At 49.3% G+C, this 14,106-nt stretch overlaps 5 protein-coding genes across 5 annotated transcripts; 2 read left to right on the plus strand and 3 right to left on the minus strand.

Moving 5' to 3' along the window:
• Positions 1 to 205: 205 nt before the first annotated feature.
• On the plus strand, positions 206 to 1,579 carry GIQ15_00134 (deubiquitination-protection protein dph1; the record flags this gene model as incomplete). Its single annotated transcript, XM_033547551.1, has 2 exons — positions 206 to 685; positions 746 to 1,579. The coding sequence occupies 2 exons, from the start codon at positions 206 to 208 to the stop codon at positions 1,577 to 1,579; spliced, it is 1,314 nt and encodes a 437-aa protein (XP_033408502.1).
• A 112-nt stretch (positions 1,580 to 1,691) lies between these two features.
• Positions 1,692 to 2,042, minus strand: GIQ15_00135 (uncharacterized protein; the record flags this gene model as incomplete). The annotated part of the gene is made up of 1 exon (XM_033547552.1): positions 1,692 to 2,042. The coding sequence occupies one exon, from the start codon at positions 2,040 to 2,042 to the stop codon at positions 1,692 to 1,694; it is 351 nt and encodes a 116-aa protein (XP_033408503.1).
• A 190-nt stretch (positions 2,043 to 2,232) lies between these two features.
• On the plus strand, positions 2,233 to 4,771 carry GIQ15_00136 (transmembrane 9 superfamily protein member 4; the record flags this gene model as incomplete). The annotated part of the gene is made up of 6 exons (XM_033547553.1): positions 2,233 to 2,283; positions 2,333 to 2,507; positions 2,558 to 3,897; positions 3,963 to 4,415; positions 4,467 to 4,687; positions 4,753 to 4,771. The coding sequence occupies 6 exons, from the start codon at positions 2,233 to 2,235 to the stop codon at positions 4,769 to 4,771; spliced, it is 2,259 nt and encodes a 752-aa protein (XP_033408504.1).
• Positions 4,772 to 5,631: 860 nt separating this feature from the next.
• GIQ15_00137 (derlin-2) lies at positions 5,632 to 6,453 on the minus strand (the record flags this gene model as incomplete). Its single annotated transcript, XM_033547554.1, has 2 exons — positions 5,632 to 6,186; positions 6,265 to 6,453. 2 exons carry the CDS (start codon positions 6,451 to 6,453, stop codon positions 5,632 to 5,634), a joined length of 744 nt encoding a protein of 247 aa, XP_033408505.1.
• A 2,188-nt stretch (positions 6,454 to 8,641) lies between these two features.
• GIQ15_00138 (uncharacterized protein) lies at positions 8,642 to 14,025 on the minus strand (the record flags this gene model as incomplete). The annotated part of the gene is made up of 14 exons (XM_033547555.1): positions 8,642 to 9,531; positions 9,595 to 10,238; positions 10,292 to 10,407; positions 10,466 to 10,483; positions 10,560 to 10,670; positions 10,764 to 11,556; positions 12,073 to 12,269; positions 12,326 to 12,553; positions 12,611 to 12,740; positions 12,795 to 12,906; positions 12,976 to 13,056; positions 13,178 to 13,417; positions 13,470 to 13,574; positions 13,641 to 14,025. The coding sequence occupies 14 exons, from the start codon at positions 14,023 to 14,025 to the stop codon at positions 8,642 to 8,644; spliced, it is 4,050 nt and encodes a 1,349-aa protein (XP_033408506.1).
• Between the last annotated feature and the right edge of the window lie 81 nt (positions 14,026 to 14,106).

Here is a 14,106-nt window from a genome sequence, read left to right on the forward strand (position 1 = left end):
ACCGCAGCTATCACAACTACAACTTACAACGTACAACATACAACTTATACAGCATACAGCATACAGCATAACATCACAGAGACAGAGAGAGACAGACAGAGCATAGGTTGACGATAAGAATAACAACGGAACGTTACGAGCTGGACGCTAGACAAGAGACGAAGTGCCCTCGTTGGCGAGACAGCTCCCCGCCAGATAACTCGAGATGGCGGAGAACGCGGGAGGAGAGGATGCTCCCTTTACTTTTCACGTCAAGTCGTCGGCAGAGCCAAAGTACAGTCTCACGCTGAAGCCGTCGTCGACCATCGCCGAGATCAAGCAGATTCTCACCGGCGCAGAGTATGCGAATGTCCCCGCAGACCGCCAGCGGCTGATCTACTCCGGGCGCGTCCTGAAGGATAACGATACGCTCGCCTCTCACAAGGTCAAGGAAGGCCATACGATCCATCTGGTCAAGAGCTCTGCAGCCAGCCAGAGTCAGCAGTCTGGGTCATCGTCTTCGCAGGCGCAGGGCCAGACCGCCAGCAGGACGAACACTCCATCGACAACAGCTCCCCCGGCCGCTGGTGTCCCAACCAACCTCGCAGCCGGTACGGGGAACTCCATGCTGGCTGGACTGACGGGAGCCAGATATGCCGGCTTCTCTCAGCTTCCCGGTGCTGGCATGTTTGGTCCAGACGGAGGAGTATGTATATCTATATCAGACAGAGTGCAAAGTACATAGTGTAACTAACATTGTCTACAGATGGGACCTCTACCCGACCCAGACCAGATCCTAAACATGATGGAAAACCCTCAATTCCAATCCACGATGAACGAAGCTCTCCAGAACCCTCAGGTCATTGATATGATGATACAACAGAATCCGATGCTCCGCGATGTACCCAACGCCCGACAGATGCTGCAGTCTCCAGAGTTCCGGAGAATGCTCACAGACCCGAACATGTTACGGTACATGACACAGATGCAGAGAGCCATGGGCCAGGGCGGTGGCGGACAGTCTGCCTTCCCTGCACCAGGCGTCACCAACACCACCCAGCGCGAAGGCGAGAACCAGGACGCAGCCGGGAACCAAAATACAGGAACCCAGCCCCCGCCGTTCAACCCTTTCCTCGGCATGCCTGGCGCCGGTGCCGGTGCTGGCGGGAACCCGTTCGCCTCGTTCCTGGGCGGGATGCAACCACCGGCAGCACAAGGCGCCGCTGGATCAAATCAACAGCAACAGCCAAACCCGTTCGCCTCTCTATTCAACCCGGCGATATTCGGCCACCAGCCAAACCCCAACGGCCAGGGACAGCACGCCCAGAACCCGTTCATGCAGAACCCAGCTCTATTTTCTCAGCTTATGCAGGCTATGGGTGGCCCCGGAGGAGAGGCAAACAGCCCGCTACATTCCATGTTTGGCGGCGGCCAGCCAGCTCAGCCGGCGGACACCCGTCCACCAGAGGAGCGATACGCAGACCAGCTTCGGCAGCTGAACGACATGGGGTTTTTTGATTTTGATAGAAACGTTGAAGCCTTACGGCGGTCTGGAGGCAGCGTCCAGGGCGCGATCGAACACCTTCTGAACAGTCCATGATTTATGTATTTCGAGCAACGAATTCCACGATGTAAAGCCTATTAATGCATTTCTTCCTCTCATCATCTTATCACTTTAACATCGGTAGTCCTTCATCTCTTCATCTCTTCTCTTATATGTAGCTTCTCTCCCACAGCAATGCTGCCGCCGTCAGCACCGCACCACCCCCTTCCCACCAGGCCCCGAGCCTCCAGACTCCCCCGTACCCCCAGAAGACGGACGCCGTAAGCAGACGCATCGGCACTGTAAGCACCATGAAGGCTCGGTTGCGCTGGTAGGCTGCCAGAGAGTAGTATATCCCCATGGCCACGGCCGCCAATCCGTTTCCCTGCACCGGCGGAAGGGCTGCAGCTGGAAGACCGAACGACTCCAGCGCCGCAAGTGGCCAGAGGAGGTTTGAGGCCCCGAAGATGAAGGATGTAGCGGCGAAGGCGTAGATGGAGAGCGCAGACGCGGTGGGCATTTTTAGTCAACAAGATGAACAGTTAACGGTATCTTCTCACAGTTAAGATAGAGATGTAGATATAGTGTAAATGTAGTGTAGATGTAGTGTAAATGTATAGATATAGAGCTGTCCTGCTGTCTGCGGCTTCCAAGTCGCATCTCCAAGTCGCATGGCGGTTAAGATATCTCTCCGTCCTGGTCGCACATCGATGTTTCACCCGCCGCGGGTTTCATCCTGGATCTGGCGACCGCTCGATCTCGTCTTCCCTTGTCCATTCGCTCGTTGACTCGGCTCTGTAACTATTCCAGCTCGCGGAAGAGTTCCCTAGCAAGTCCACGCGGCTTCGTCCTTCGTTAACAGGGTGCATCGTCTCGCTTGCGGCGGATGTAGTCGATGTGAAGCTCGAGATGGACTTCAAGATGCCGGCGTATCTACTCTCGTTTTTACTTCTCTTCTCGCAGGCCACGGCTTTCTACGTACCCGGTAGGTATGTTTATAGCTATGCGAGTGACAGACGCTGACGGGAGACACAGGATACTCTATCGATACATATCAGGATGGCCAGAGAATCCCTGTGCTGGTGAACAAGATCTTCTCAGACAGTTCGCAGCTTCAGTATGCCTACTCTGATCTCCCGTTCGCCTGTCCGTCTACCGGCAAGCTCGGCGGCCAGAGTGTCTCTCTCAACCTGGGCGAGATCCTACGGGGTGACCGCATCGTCGTCTCTGATTTTGAGCTGGCCATGGGACAGAACGTCGCCTGCAAGCCGCTATGCACTCGTGAGATCGGACGCAAACACGTCAAGTGGGCGAAGCGGTTGATATCTGACGGCTTCGTTGCGGAGTGGATCGTCGATAACCTCCCTGGCGCGACCAGCTTCACGACCGTCGACAAGACGAAAAAGTACTATACCACCGGCTTCAAACTGGGATACCAGGCGCTGTCGTCGGCCAGCAGGAAGCCGGCGTACTTTATTCACAATCACTTTACCTTTGTTATTCGGTGGAGGGACGCGCCGCGCGGAGATGGGCGCAAGGTCATCGTCGGCTTTGAGATTTATCCCAAGAGCATAAATAGAGACGACAGGAAGCAGGATGGCTGTCCCAAGGACGTACATACCCACCATAACGGGTTTGATCTATACCTGCAACCAAACAACACGAGGCTGGCTCAGCAGTATCCTGGCTCTTCTTACCTCCCAGAGGAAGATGACGAGGTCGACGATGGAGCAACGCTATCGATCCCTTACACCTATTCGGTCTTCTTTAAAAAGGAGGATAACGTTGAGTGGGCTAATAGATGGGACCTGTATCTATACAGCCAACAGGACGGTACGGCAACACACTGGCTGTCCCTTTTGAACTCCTTGGTCATATCCGGTATTCTCAGCATCACGGTGCTGGTCATCTGGCGCCGTACGGTTTATGGAGACGCCAAAGGCCGAGGTGACGGTTCGCTAGAAGACGGCAAAGCAAGGCTGCGATCTCGCAAACCCAGTAGCACCTCGCCGGCGCAGGACGAGAAGTCGTCTAACGGCCTGCTTGATAATGGCGATCTCTCGGACGAGGACCTCTCGTCTGAGGATGACTTTGAGGAGGCTGCGTCCTGGAAACGACTCCATGGTGATGTCTTCAGGACACCGGCCTATAGCGGTCTCCTCGCACCGTTCGTTGGGTCAGGGATGCAGCTCCTATTCATGGCGATCGGGTTGCTGTCCTTGAGCTGCCTAGGAGTGCTAAACCCGAGTTTCAGAGGCGGCTTCATCAGCGTTGGTGTTGGCCTATTCATTTTCGCTGGAGTATTCTCTGGATACTTTTCTGCCCGGCTATATCGAACATGTGGTGGACAGAATTGGAGGAAGAACACGTTCATAGTAGGAGAGCCCCCAGGTTCTCCCCTTTAAAGATGCATGATCCTTTTTACTAACACTCCTTATAGACAGCACTCCTGTTCCCTGGCCTCGTGTTTTCCCTGATCTTCGTTCTAAATCTCTTCGTCTGGGCCCAAGCATCTAGTACAGCTCTTCCGTTTGGCACGCTGGTAGGCCTCCTCACCCTCTGGCTGCTTATCCAAGTCCCACTTGTATATGCTGGAAGCTGGTACGGCTACGAGAGAGCGAAGCCCTGGAGCCATCCGACGCGTACAAACGCCATTCCACGACAGGTTCCAGTGCAGCCGTGGTATTCAGGCACGGTTAGGGGCATACTCCTTGCCGGCCTCGTTCCGTTTGCCGTCTTGTTTGTGGAGCTGGTCTTCCTATTCCGCAATCTGCTACAGGACAAAGCCGGATATTATTACGTCTTTGGCTACCTGAGTATAGTCTGTGCTCTGTCGCTTGCTTCAATTGCCGAAATGGCCATCATTACAACCTACGGGCAGCTTTGTGCGGAGGTATGATACACTCCATCCTTCTACCATTCTCCTACTGACTCCTTTACTTAGAACCATCGTTGGTGGTGGCACAGCTTTATGGTCGGCGGAAGCAGTGCAGTCTGGGTCTTCCTGTACTGCATATGGTACTTTTTCACCAAGTTACATATCCGCGGATTCATTTCGAGTCTTCTATTCTTCAGCTACAGTTTCCTCGGCTGCGCCGTATATGGCTTATTAACCGGCACAGTAGGGTTCCTGGCAGCGTATGGATTTGTACGGCGGATATACAGGTATGTTCTCTCCCTTATTCTCGCTTTAGGGTTTGATTTCAGTTCGCTGACATAGATATATCTAGTTCTGTCAAAGCTGATTGACAAAACTCTCCTCTTCCCGCCTACTCCTTTCATACCTGTAGGGTATTATTTTTGTCCAACCAACATGGGTAGCCTTTCACACCTTTCGTTGTATGCCTTCTGTTACGGGCCACTTTCGCTCCCATTCAATTTTTCTTTGCACCTTAAATGTTTAATGTCGGATGCGTTCCAGCGTTCAGGTGATACACCACTATCCATCCCCTTCCGTGTCAACCTTTGTAACACTTCTTTGATACCAATTTTTTACCCCCTCAAACCCTCAGCTAAGGTGTTAGTACCACTCGAAAAAGCTCGTTCGTTCTGGCTCCTTTCATTCTGTCCTATTTTTACTCGAAGGCTCTAGTATTTTAGAATGTCAAGATAGTTGATACCAACACTCGTCTATCCCTAACTTCATATCCATGGAAATGGGTTCCTGGGCGACAGTTATGTTTAGGTAGACCCCTTTATTCTTCACAATCCGATATACCACCCGGTCTTCTATCTTTTTTTTTAGAACGATACAGCAAAACAGGTACAACGATGTGACTCAAATTTAAATTCTAGGCGGGGGTGGGGGTGGGACAGAATAAAGCAGACAAATCAACGGAATAAAATATGCATTGCAAAACCAACCGAACGCCGTATGTACTAAATTTGGGTATCCCAGAGTGGTAAAGTAGTTCCCAAGAAAAAGAAAATGCAATAAACAGAAGTAGCACCATCTATCCCCACCTCGCCAAAGACTTTTTTTCGGAAACGAGGAGCAATTTGTTTTGCCTGTTGCGGCTGTCCTTTATTTGGAAAGGGATAAGACCCCTGGCCATGCATGTCCATACCAGGTGAACAGGAACTATAGCGAGATGTATCCTTCGTGTAGATCATCTCACTTCCCGCGCGGCGACGGCAGCAATGTCATTGTTTATATGTGCTGCATCTGTCGCTCGTTGGTTTTGGGTGTCTGTCTCGAACAATCGCCTCCACCAAGCCGGAGGGTCTAGGGGCCGAACTCCTCCGTACATGGATGGATACACATCCGTAAAGTAATACCAAATATGTCCAACCACGACCCCGCAGATTTCATCCTTTGGAATCGTTCCATGCACAACCAAGCTAAACGCCATGAGAACAAAGGGGAGATATGGAGCTGTAAAGACGAGGAGGCCCAAAAAGCTTAGTCTCGTGTCTGGATTCCGTCGGCCCCAGATGTACACCAGGCTAGATGAGAGAGAAGAGCCGAGGAATGGCAGCGAGACGAAGGGTGAAACGAGGAGTAGTATCGAGGTTGCGTATAGGAGTAGCCAGGAGAAAAAAGCAGGAGAGCGGCCGGCGGATTCTTCTAGTAGCCGGGAGTACCGTTGGAGGAAGAAGACGTGGAATACCAGGTCCAGGTTTAACGGGCCAAAGTAAAGGAATGTGGTGATGAGTCGCCAGTACTATTCATTCATCTCAGTCAGAAACCTTGTACCCGAAGGACGTAGTGATAAGTAATAGCCGGGGGGCGAGGAGCTCACCTGCGACTTGATAAACACCGAACGGAAGCTGTAGAATAATTGATAAGGCGTGAGAACATGCAATTGCACCAGCACAGAGGTTGCCACTGTCGCAGCCGTCCACCACCTCGTGCAAGGTGGCATCTCAAAAAACCACTGCTCTAGAGGGAACTGCCCGCCCTGTCCGGCGTTGCCCCATATCGCCGCCATAGCTGTATACGTATGCGCGGTTGGAGAGAAATCTATCAAGAGATAAAGAGTGTCAGATGCGATATGCACCTAGCATATCAGTTGCAAGAAGGCCGCATGGAACCGAGCACTTGCAGAGGAGCAACGCAGACCATATACTGACGGTGATGAAGCCAGCTGGACGTTTTGATAACTTGACGTATTTAAGCCAAGGAGAACTTGAGCTCGAGCTTATCTGGCCGAGATGACATAATCACTACTTGTCACGTGTATATATGACATCACGTGGGTTCGGCTTAATAATATTCCGACCCAGTAGACTAGTCCTGATATAGGTTAGCGTCTATGTCGCGTGACCAACGCGTGAAAATGTCTTGGCGTGAGCTTTGGCCAATCAGCGAGCTTCTTTTTCCTCTGTCGCGTTTTCCCATTTCGAGATGGCTGGGAGAAGACCGAAACTCCTTCGACGTCTTCGTCTGCTTTTCCCCTTTACCAGCCACCGGAGCCGCGAGTCTTTGTTCGACTTATCTCTTTACTCTCAGTATCACTCCGTATTTCGACAGCTGCTTCGAAGACACTTTGTCGGGCTATTTCGCGTTTTATACCCTCCCGCCTCGAGGAACAAACCCAGAGCCACGATATTTAAATATTGCAGCATCGAGCACGCACTTCGCATACAATTCATCAGATATAGTCAATTGAGCCCGTACTAGCCAGAGACAACTGTTAGGCCACGCGCAAACCTATACCGGACCCCTAGAATCATTTTCTAGGTCGTCTATACCCCGCGATCCTAGGAAGCTATTGAATTCCACCAAGCTCGGTTAACGAAGTCGGCGGAAGCTTAGAGATGCCGTCGAGAGTAGAAAAAGGCGGCAAGACAGTGCCAGGAGCATCGTCGGTAGCCAGGAGGACGAGTGGTGGAAATGCCGGTTCAAGGGGAGGAGTGACAAAGTCAAAGGCTAGAGCAGCCGCGAGGACTTCAGACATACAGCGTATGTTGATTTCTCAGCCTATGCGCAACTCTCACGGTCACCTAGTTAACGTAAAGATTCTCTAGCTGGCGATCCACTACCCGCAAAGCGCAAACATCGCTATCGTCCTGGAACCGTTGCGCTAAAGGAAATCCGCCGGTACCAAAAGTCGTGGGATCTACTCCTCCTCAAACTCCCATTTGCTCGTCTTGTCCGTGAAATAGCCATGGACCTTCTGCCCTCAGACGTAGGCCAGGAGCTAAGATGGCAATCACAAGCAATACAGGCTCTACAAGAAGCAGCAGAAGCCTTTTTAATCCACCTCTTTGAAGATACAAACCTCTGCGCCATACATGCCAAACGAGTCACCATCATGCAGAAAGATATCCAGCTAGCTCGAAGGATAAGAGGTGCCTGGGGTGGTCTTGGCTGATGGCTACAAAGGCACATTTCATCTTCGTCTTGTTTCCTTTCCGTCCTATGATTCCCCCTATTGCATGCATTGCTTGTTTTATCTTTGATTTTACTTATTCTTCTTCTGTATATGCATATTCAGCTACCCTGTTTTCTGGAGTTTGGGGCCCGGTCTATTTGGCGGGTAAGGGGGTAGGCGGAAGAACCTCACCCCTAAAAGGAGTTGGAACATTTGGTAGCTATTTGGTGGCTTACTGCGCTTTCGTTTATTTGCATTCCTACAGCGTCTTAACCAAGGGGTCCCTTGTTGAAGGTTTAGCCCTTTATACTTCTATGCATTTTTGTTGGTTTGTACCTAGAGCTGCTTGCTTTGCTGAAGGACATTAGCATGGCGTCCACCTGATGGTAATATACCGTCGATGTGGATATAGATAATTAGTTCAACCAATCGTATATATGTTCTGTTCGTCAAAAGTACATTCCTATATACTCAGTTGAGATACATGTTACTATTAACCAAGGTATCCCTCTACAGCCTTTCAAATCTAGTCTATTAGCATGCTGAAGCTTAGTTAATATATTAGGAGAAATGCATAGCAATCCACTCCATTCAATATTAGATAGAGATATACAAGGGGTGGTACAACTTAAAATACATTATACAGGTAAAAATGAATGCTGGTTCAATATTTAGAGTCCATCTTCCTTCTTCGATATGCACCGTCCAATCCATAAAATCAGAAACCACCAAAACGAGGCAATATGCTTTCAACGCCATACCGGATATAATATATCACATTATATTTGAACAGCTCTCATCTTCATCTCCCATTAGCGCCAGATTTACCATTTCCATTTCCATTCCCATCGCCTCTCGACATCTTTAGCGCTGGCGGTAACGCCTCCAATTGTTTATCTGCTTTGTTTCTCAGCGTCTGAGCTTCTCCCGACTTCCCTTGTCGGTCTAAGGTCTCGGCTAATAAGTCCTCCGTAACGCTCATCCATAGTTTGTCATCTGCTTTTCTTGCCATGGCTCTAGCCGCCATCGCGCTCTTTTCGGATTGTTCGCCAACCACCCCTCTGAAATATTTCCAACTCATAAAAGTTAATGCGACGCAGGTTATTTGACTGTTTTGAATCGCTGTGGCAGCTTGCAGCGCCTGGTGGAGATCACGTTTTGTTTGGATAGTGGATTCGGTGTGTATGGTTGCGCTTATGAGAGAATGCGCAGCTCGGATGTATTTGTTCGGGCTACTCTGGCAGTATGGCCCGACAGCGTTTAGAGTTTCGACGGCAAGTGGATGGTCAGCCTTCGAAGGATCTCGTAAGAGAAGTACGAGGTTCAAATTGGCTAGGATTGATGTATCACGATGAGGACTGCTTCGTGGGGCTTTATTGCTTATGTGAGCCAGGGAAAACATGGGCTGCCGGAAGATAGACATTGCTGCCGCGATATCACCAGTTGCTTGGTGAATGATACCGCGGGCATATTCTGCCAGGCATTTTATATCGTCGTTTGCCATTTCCCCTAGCTCAGATAAAGTATTTCTCACTTCTTTGAGAACCTTATTCGCTAATCGCCATTCTGTCCGAGAACAAGAGAGGAAAGCCTGCTGGAGGAGCATATTGCAATATAAGGTCCTCCTCCATTGGATACGGGAGGACGATGACATGAACGATTCTGAGATCCCCTGTGGAGATGCAAGACTGGCTATAACACAAATTAATTGGCAACGGTAGGTAAGAGGAACATAGTAACTAAGGGGTAGCCCACCTTTCATCATCCCTAAGCCTTCCTGAAGATACTTCTCTGCCTTGTGGCCGTCTTGCGAGTTTTTTGCGCTCAGGGTGATAGAGCTGAGGAAGTAACAGAGAGCGTAGAGGTCGTGCTCTGGAAGCCAGCCCATGGTTAATTCGAATGTGTGGCTAGCATTTCTATGCTCCCGTGGCGACGCTGATTCCATGGTTCCAGCGCTCATCGGGAGAGTGAATGACCCATCATCCCTCCACTTTGGATTATGGATATCCTGATCCATCGACTGTTGCATTTCTTTGAGTTTTTGGCTAGACTGGTTGATATCGTATTCGAGAATGCTACAGCATATGTCCACCATTTGGATGACTGAATTAAGTTGGGGTATATTGCGAACTTCAGGGTCAAGCTGACGACTTCTGGCAGTAGCAATTGCTCGTTGTGCGTGTTCAATAGAATCCGCAATTGTGGACTGCTGTAGATGAATCAACGCCTCAAGAACTGCTGCTACCACTGATATCGCCTTATCCCTGTAGGATGTCGCTAATGAGGATATTTTTTGAAGGTTATGCAAAGCACCAACTAAGTCTTGATGCGGAGAAGGGGATAGAGAAATTGAAACTCGTAACAGGCGAAAGGCATATTCCCAGCCGACATGTCGATACCTGTTTTAGTTAGATCAAAAATGAAGATTCAACGTCTATAGGGGAAAACCCACGCTTCAATATCACGGATAACGCCGTCGACGGTTTTGATTGCGGCTTTCAGGTTGGATTTGGATAATATCCGGCAGAGTAGCTGCTGCATGCCGTACTTGAGATCAAACATCCGATTCTATACGATAAGCTGGTAAGCCGAATTCTTTAGACTTAATATCGATATGATCACACACCCTTTCACATAAGTCAATCTATAGATAATTAGCCCTTGTACTAAGCAGATAGTAAAGGTATCAAGAAAAAAAAGATATACAACTGGCAACATACCCCTTTACTCAAGATTGTTTCAGCTTTGGTATCATTATTCGTCTCTTCATACAATATCTTAGCGAAGCGCAGTGTGACGAGAGCCTCTGTTTGAGGAGCCAGCCTCCAGTTCTACTTACGTTAGCATTTATACCCAGAAAAGTGCTATCATTCTATCACCAAGTCACTTGGTCACCTAGATTAAAGACAAACTGGAAGACTAACCTTTAACAGTGCCTCCATACACCGTAAACCTGTGGCAACCAGCTTGTAATATTGTTCCATTTCCCGCTGATCCCTGGAAACCGCAAGTAAAGTAGCTTGGCTATGAGCAGCGTCAAGGTATTCATCAGCTAGCGCTAGAAGCAATACCTGATAATCCACAGGTGGCTTCGCGTTCTCATGCCCTCCATCTTTATGCTGGGATGACGGTTTCGACCCCATTACTTGCGGCGAAGGTCGAGTTTGCGATTGGGGTCTCGACGGTTTGGATTCCTTCTGGGTATGACCAGCACTCTGTGCCTTCAAGGGCATTTGAACCATTGGCTGCGGGTACCTTTGGGCCGAAGAGTGTGTCTGTACCTGGGGAGAAATCGGCTGCGAAACTTGCCGGGGAGCTATCGACTGAGAGTGACATTGTGGAGGTTGTGTTTGGGGCCGAGGTGGTAGAGGGACGGGGTATAATGCATGCGGAGAGTTATAGGCATTCACAGGTCGATTAGGCATCGCGTACGGTGAGCCCGGTGACACCACAGGCCCTCCATACTGGAAGCTCGCGTGCGGCGGAGCGGAATAGTGGGGAGGAATTGGTTGAGATAGCGAAGGGGCGGGAGCGGCGAAGTCGTGCGGCCGTAACGGAGGCTGCAGCAGCTGGCTTTGCACCAAATGAGCTGTATACGCCGGAATTACGACCTGCGGATAGGCCTGGGGAGACTGCTGGTAAGATTGTTGCGGAGGTGTTGCTGGCGGCGGAAAGGACTGTTGTGGTGACTGAGGTAGCGGGTACTGGCCATTCTGTCTATAAGCCATGGCTTACAGCCAGTAGCCCGGATATAGGGCCGGGTTCCGCAACAAACGAAATCTACACCTCGCTCACTTCATCCCCTGAATGCTCGTTCCCAAGTCGCGCTTCTTTGATATAAATTCCGCTCGTCGTGAACCCAGCAAGGAGAATAATCACGTGATGGTATTGAAGCAGAGGCTTGGCATGTTCTTGGCAATTAGATTGCGTTCCTCGGCTTTAACTTAAAAATAACCACCATTTCATACATTATAGACACATTATAGACACATTATAGACATAATGAGATCTATTCGGGGTTTATAGATGGCGAAACAGGGGGTCATTACAATGTTATGCAGGCGAGGTGGTTTTTGAATTGTAGATGCTTATGTAGGGGCCCCAGATTTTTGCGTGGTCAAAAGCCCTACGAGCAAAAATGGGTGTTCTAGTTGGTATCGATTCGCAGGATATCAGCCATTGACTAGGTTGCTAGCGCTCTATCAGAGCTTAGTGTATGGTCTTAGAGAAAACAAGTTCCTTCCCTTCTCCTCGGGATCTTTCAAAACGTATCCAACCCTTCCAATAGGTTCGTTGTTTGTATTCGATAGTTCCTCTAATGTACGGTCATCAGCATGGTTAGCAATAAACCTGTGATCCGTGCTCCTCAAGAGGCCCACGATATATGCGCACATTGGGCTCCCATCACGGTTAAACTCCACAGTATAGGTCTAGGCTCAAGTCAGTACGAGATAACTAGCGGTAAGCTAAAGTGGATAGAGGTTACCTCAATTGCTGCTTCACCCTCTGCTTCAGCATCAACGACCGGAATGTCAACATCGGTCACAACTTCAGGGAGAGGTCTTTCAGTTGGATAAGGGGAACCGTCCTTCCTCCGGCTTGATGAAAGGCAGATGGCATGCTGATAGCTTATCACGCCGCCATTTGCGAGTATTAGGCCATGCCTGGGGGCTCCCGTGGCTTTTCTGAGCTGCCGTACCATCTCCGTAATCGCCTATATCTACCATTAGTGATTTTCTACCACTTTCTTCCTCACAGCTATTTAGCTTACATGCATAGAATAGTTGTTTCCTGCACCCCCAAAGGATGTCAATCCACCCAGGAGAGTGATAGGCTTAGAGCCTTTAACAATAGGTAGGCCTAGATGGTGGGCAGCAAGTTTGGGGACGATTGGAAAACATCTATTCAATAATATGAGCATCCATGTCTCATACCAATAGGCCATTATATCTTACGAGTAAAAGTCAAACAGGTCCACGTCTTCTTTCCTAAGTCCAGATGACTGTAAGGCTGCATCTAGAGACCTGGATATCGACGGGCTGGAGTAAAAGTTTGGTCGTTCCCAGACTAGACAGGCATTTGTCAGTGTATGATTAAACTTTATAAGTGCTTGAAATCATGCAATATTTGGCGTACAGTTGCCACTATCCTCGGTGCCCGCACCGCCCAATGGGTAGATCCATCGATCTTCTGGTACTCCAAGTTGACGAGCGTTGTCTGTGGTTGTTAGAATGCAAGCCGCGGCCAAGTTAACGGTATTAAATGCATTCATCAATAATGGATCTGGATAGTGGGTAAGCTGGTGTCACTGGAGATATTTCTAAATACCGCAACATACAAGGGTAGCAGATCATCCTATTCCTTCCCGTGATCGTACTCAGAGATAGCTCTGTTTCTGCGGGTTTCCCGTAATTCCAAGCAAGAGGCTGCTTTTCTGCAACCAGCGAGAATTCAGCATATAATTCAGCAGACTCTTTAACGTTTTCCTGCATAGATTGCTTTCGATATGCTCTAAAGCCATTCTCGTACAGCGGATATACATGCAGGGGTAGCCCAACGGAGTGGATAGTCCCAATGTCTATATTAAGTATTAGTAAAGTATTTCCAGGTGGACAGGTTACTATACTGACTCTCTTCCTTTCCTGGCCCCTTTGGCCGGAACACGTCAGGGACACCCTCAGCCGGTTTGGTCCAACTTGATGGTGGAGGTTTTCCTGCCCGGGAGAATGCATCCACTTCCAATGCTCATAGTATTAGTAAGCCTCCAGAAATGGATTACTTAGAAAAGTGACAAAACGTACATGATGCCAAAGCCTCTCCTCCAGTCACTATCGCTATCTTGCTCTTCCCTTGTGATAAGCGACGAGCAGCATCGTCGAATAATTTCCCAGGCGCGTTACCTCCATGATGGCTATAGAGCTTGTGTTGAGGTTGAATACCCAGCTTATCTGATAGGAGGGTAGGGAGATCCAAATATCGCCAAGTCCAAGTAGCAACGACATTCACGCTGTCTATGCCAGATTGAAGCTCCCTGGAAGCTTCTAAGGAAAGCCCCGTATCAACAATTGCCTTGTGGATAGCGTTGAGCATTAAATCCGCCGGTTCGACTGCATCTTCGAGTTTCCTTGAACCATTTTTGATATCCCCCACACCAATGACAACTGGAGTCAAATTCTTCATGGTCATATTTACCCCTGGGTCTGACCTTGATACGGCCAGGTTCAAAAATTTGCCTGTCAAGGACGAATAAAATGGCCATTGACCGAA

This window comes from Arthroderma uncinatum (assembly GCF_011692745.1).
Source record: "Arthroderma uncinatum strain CBS 119779 chromosome Unknown scaffold1, whole genome shotgun sequence".
Classification (NCBI taxonomy): domain Eukaryota; kingdom Fungi; phylum Ascomycota; class Eurotiomycetes; order Onygenales; family Arthrodermataceae; genus Arthroderma; species Arthroderma uncinatum.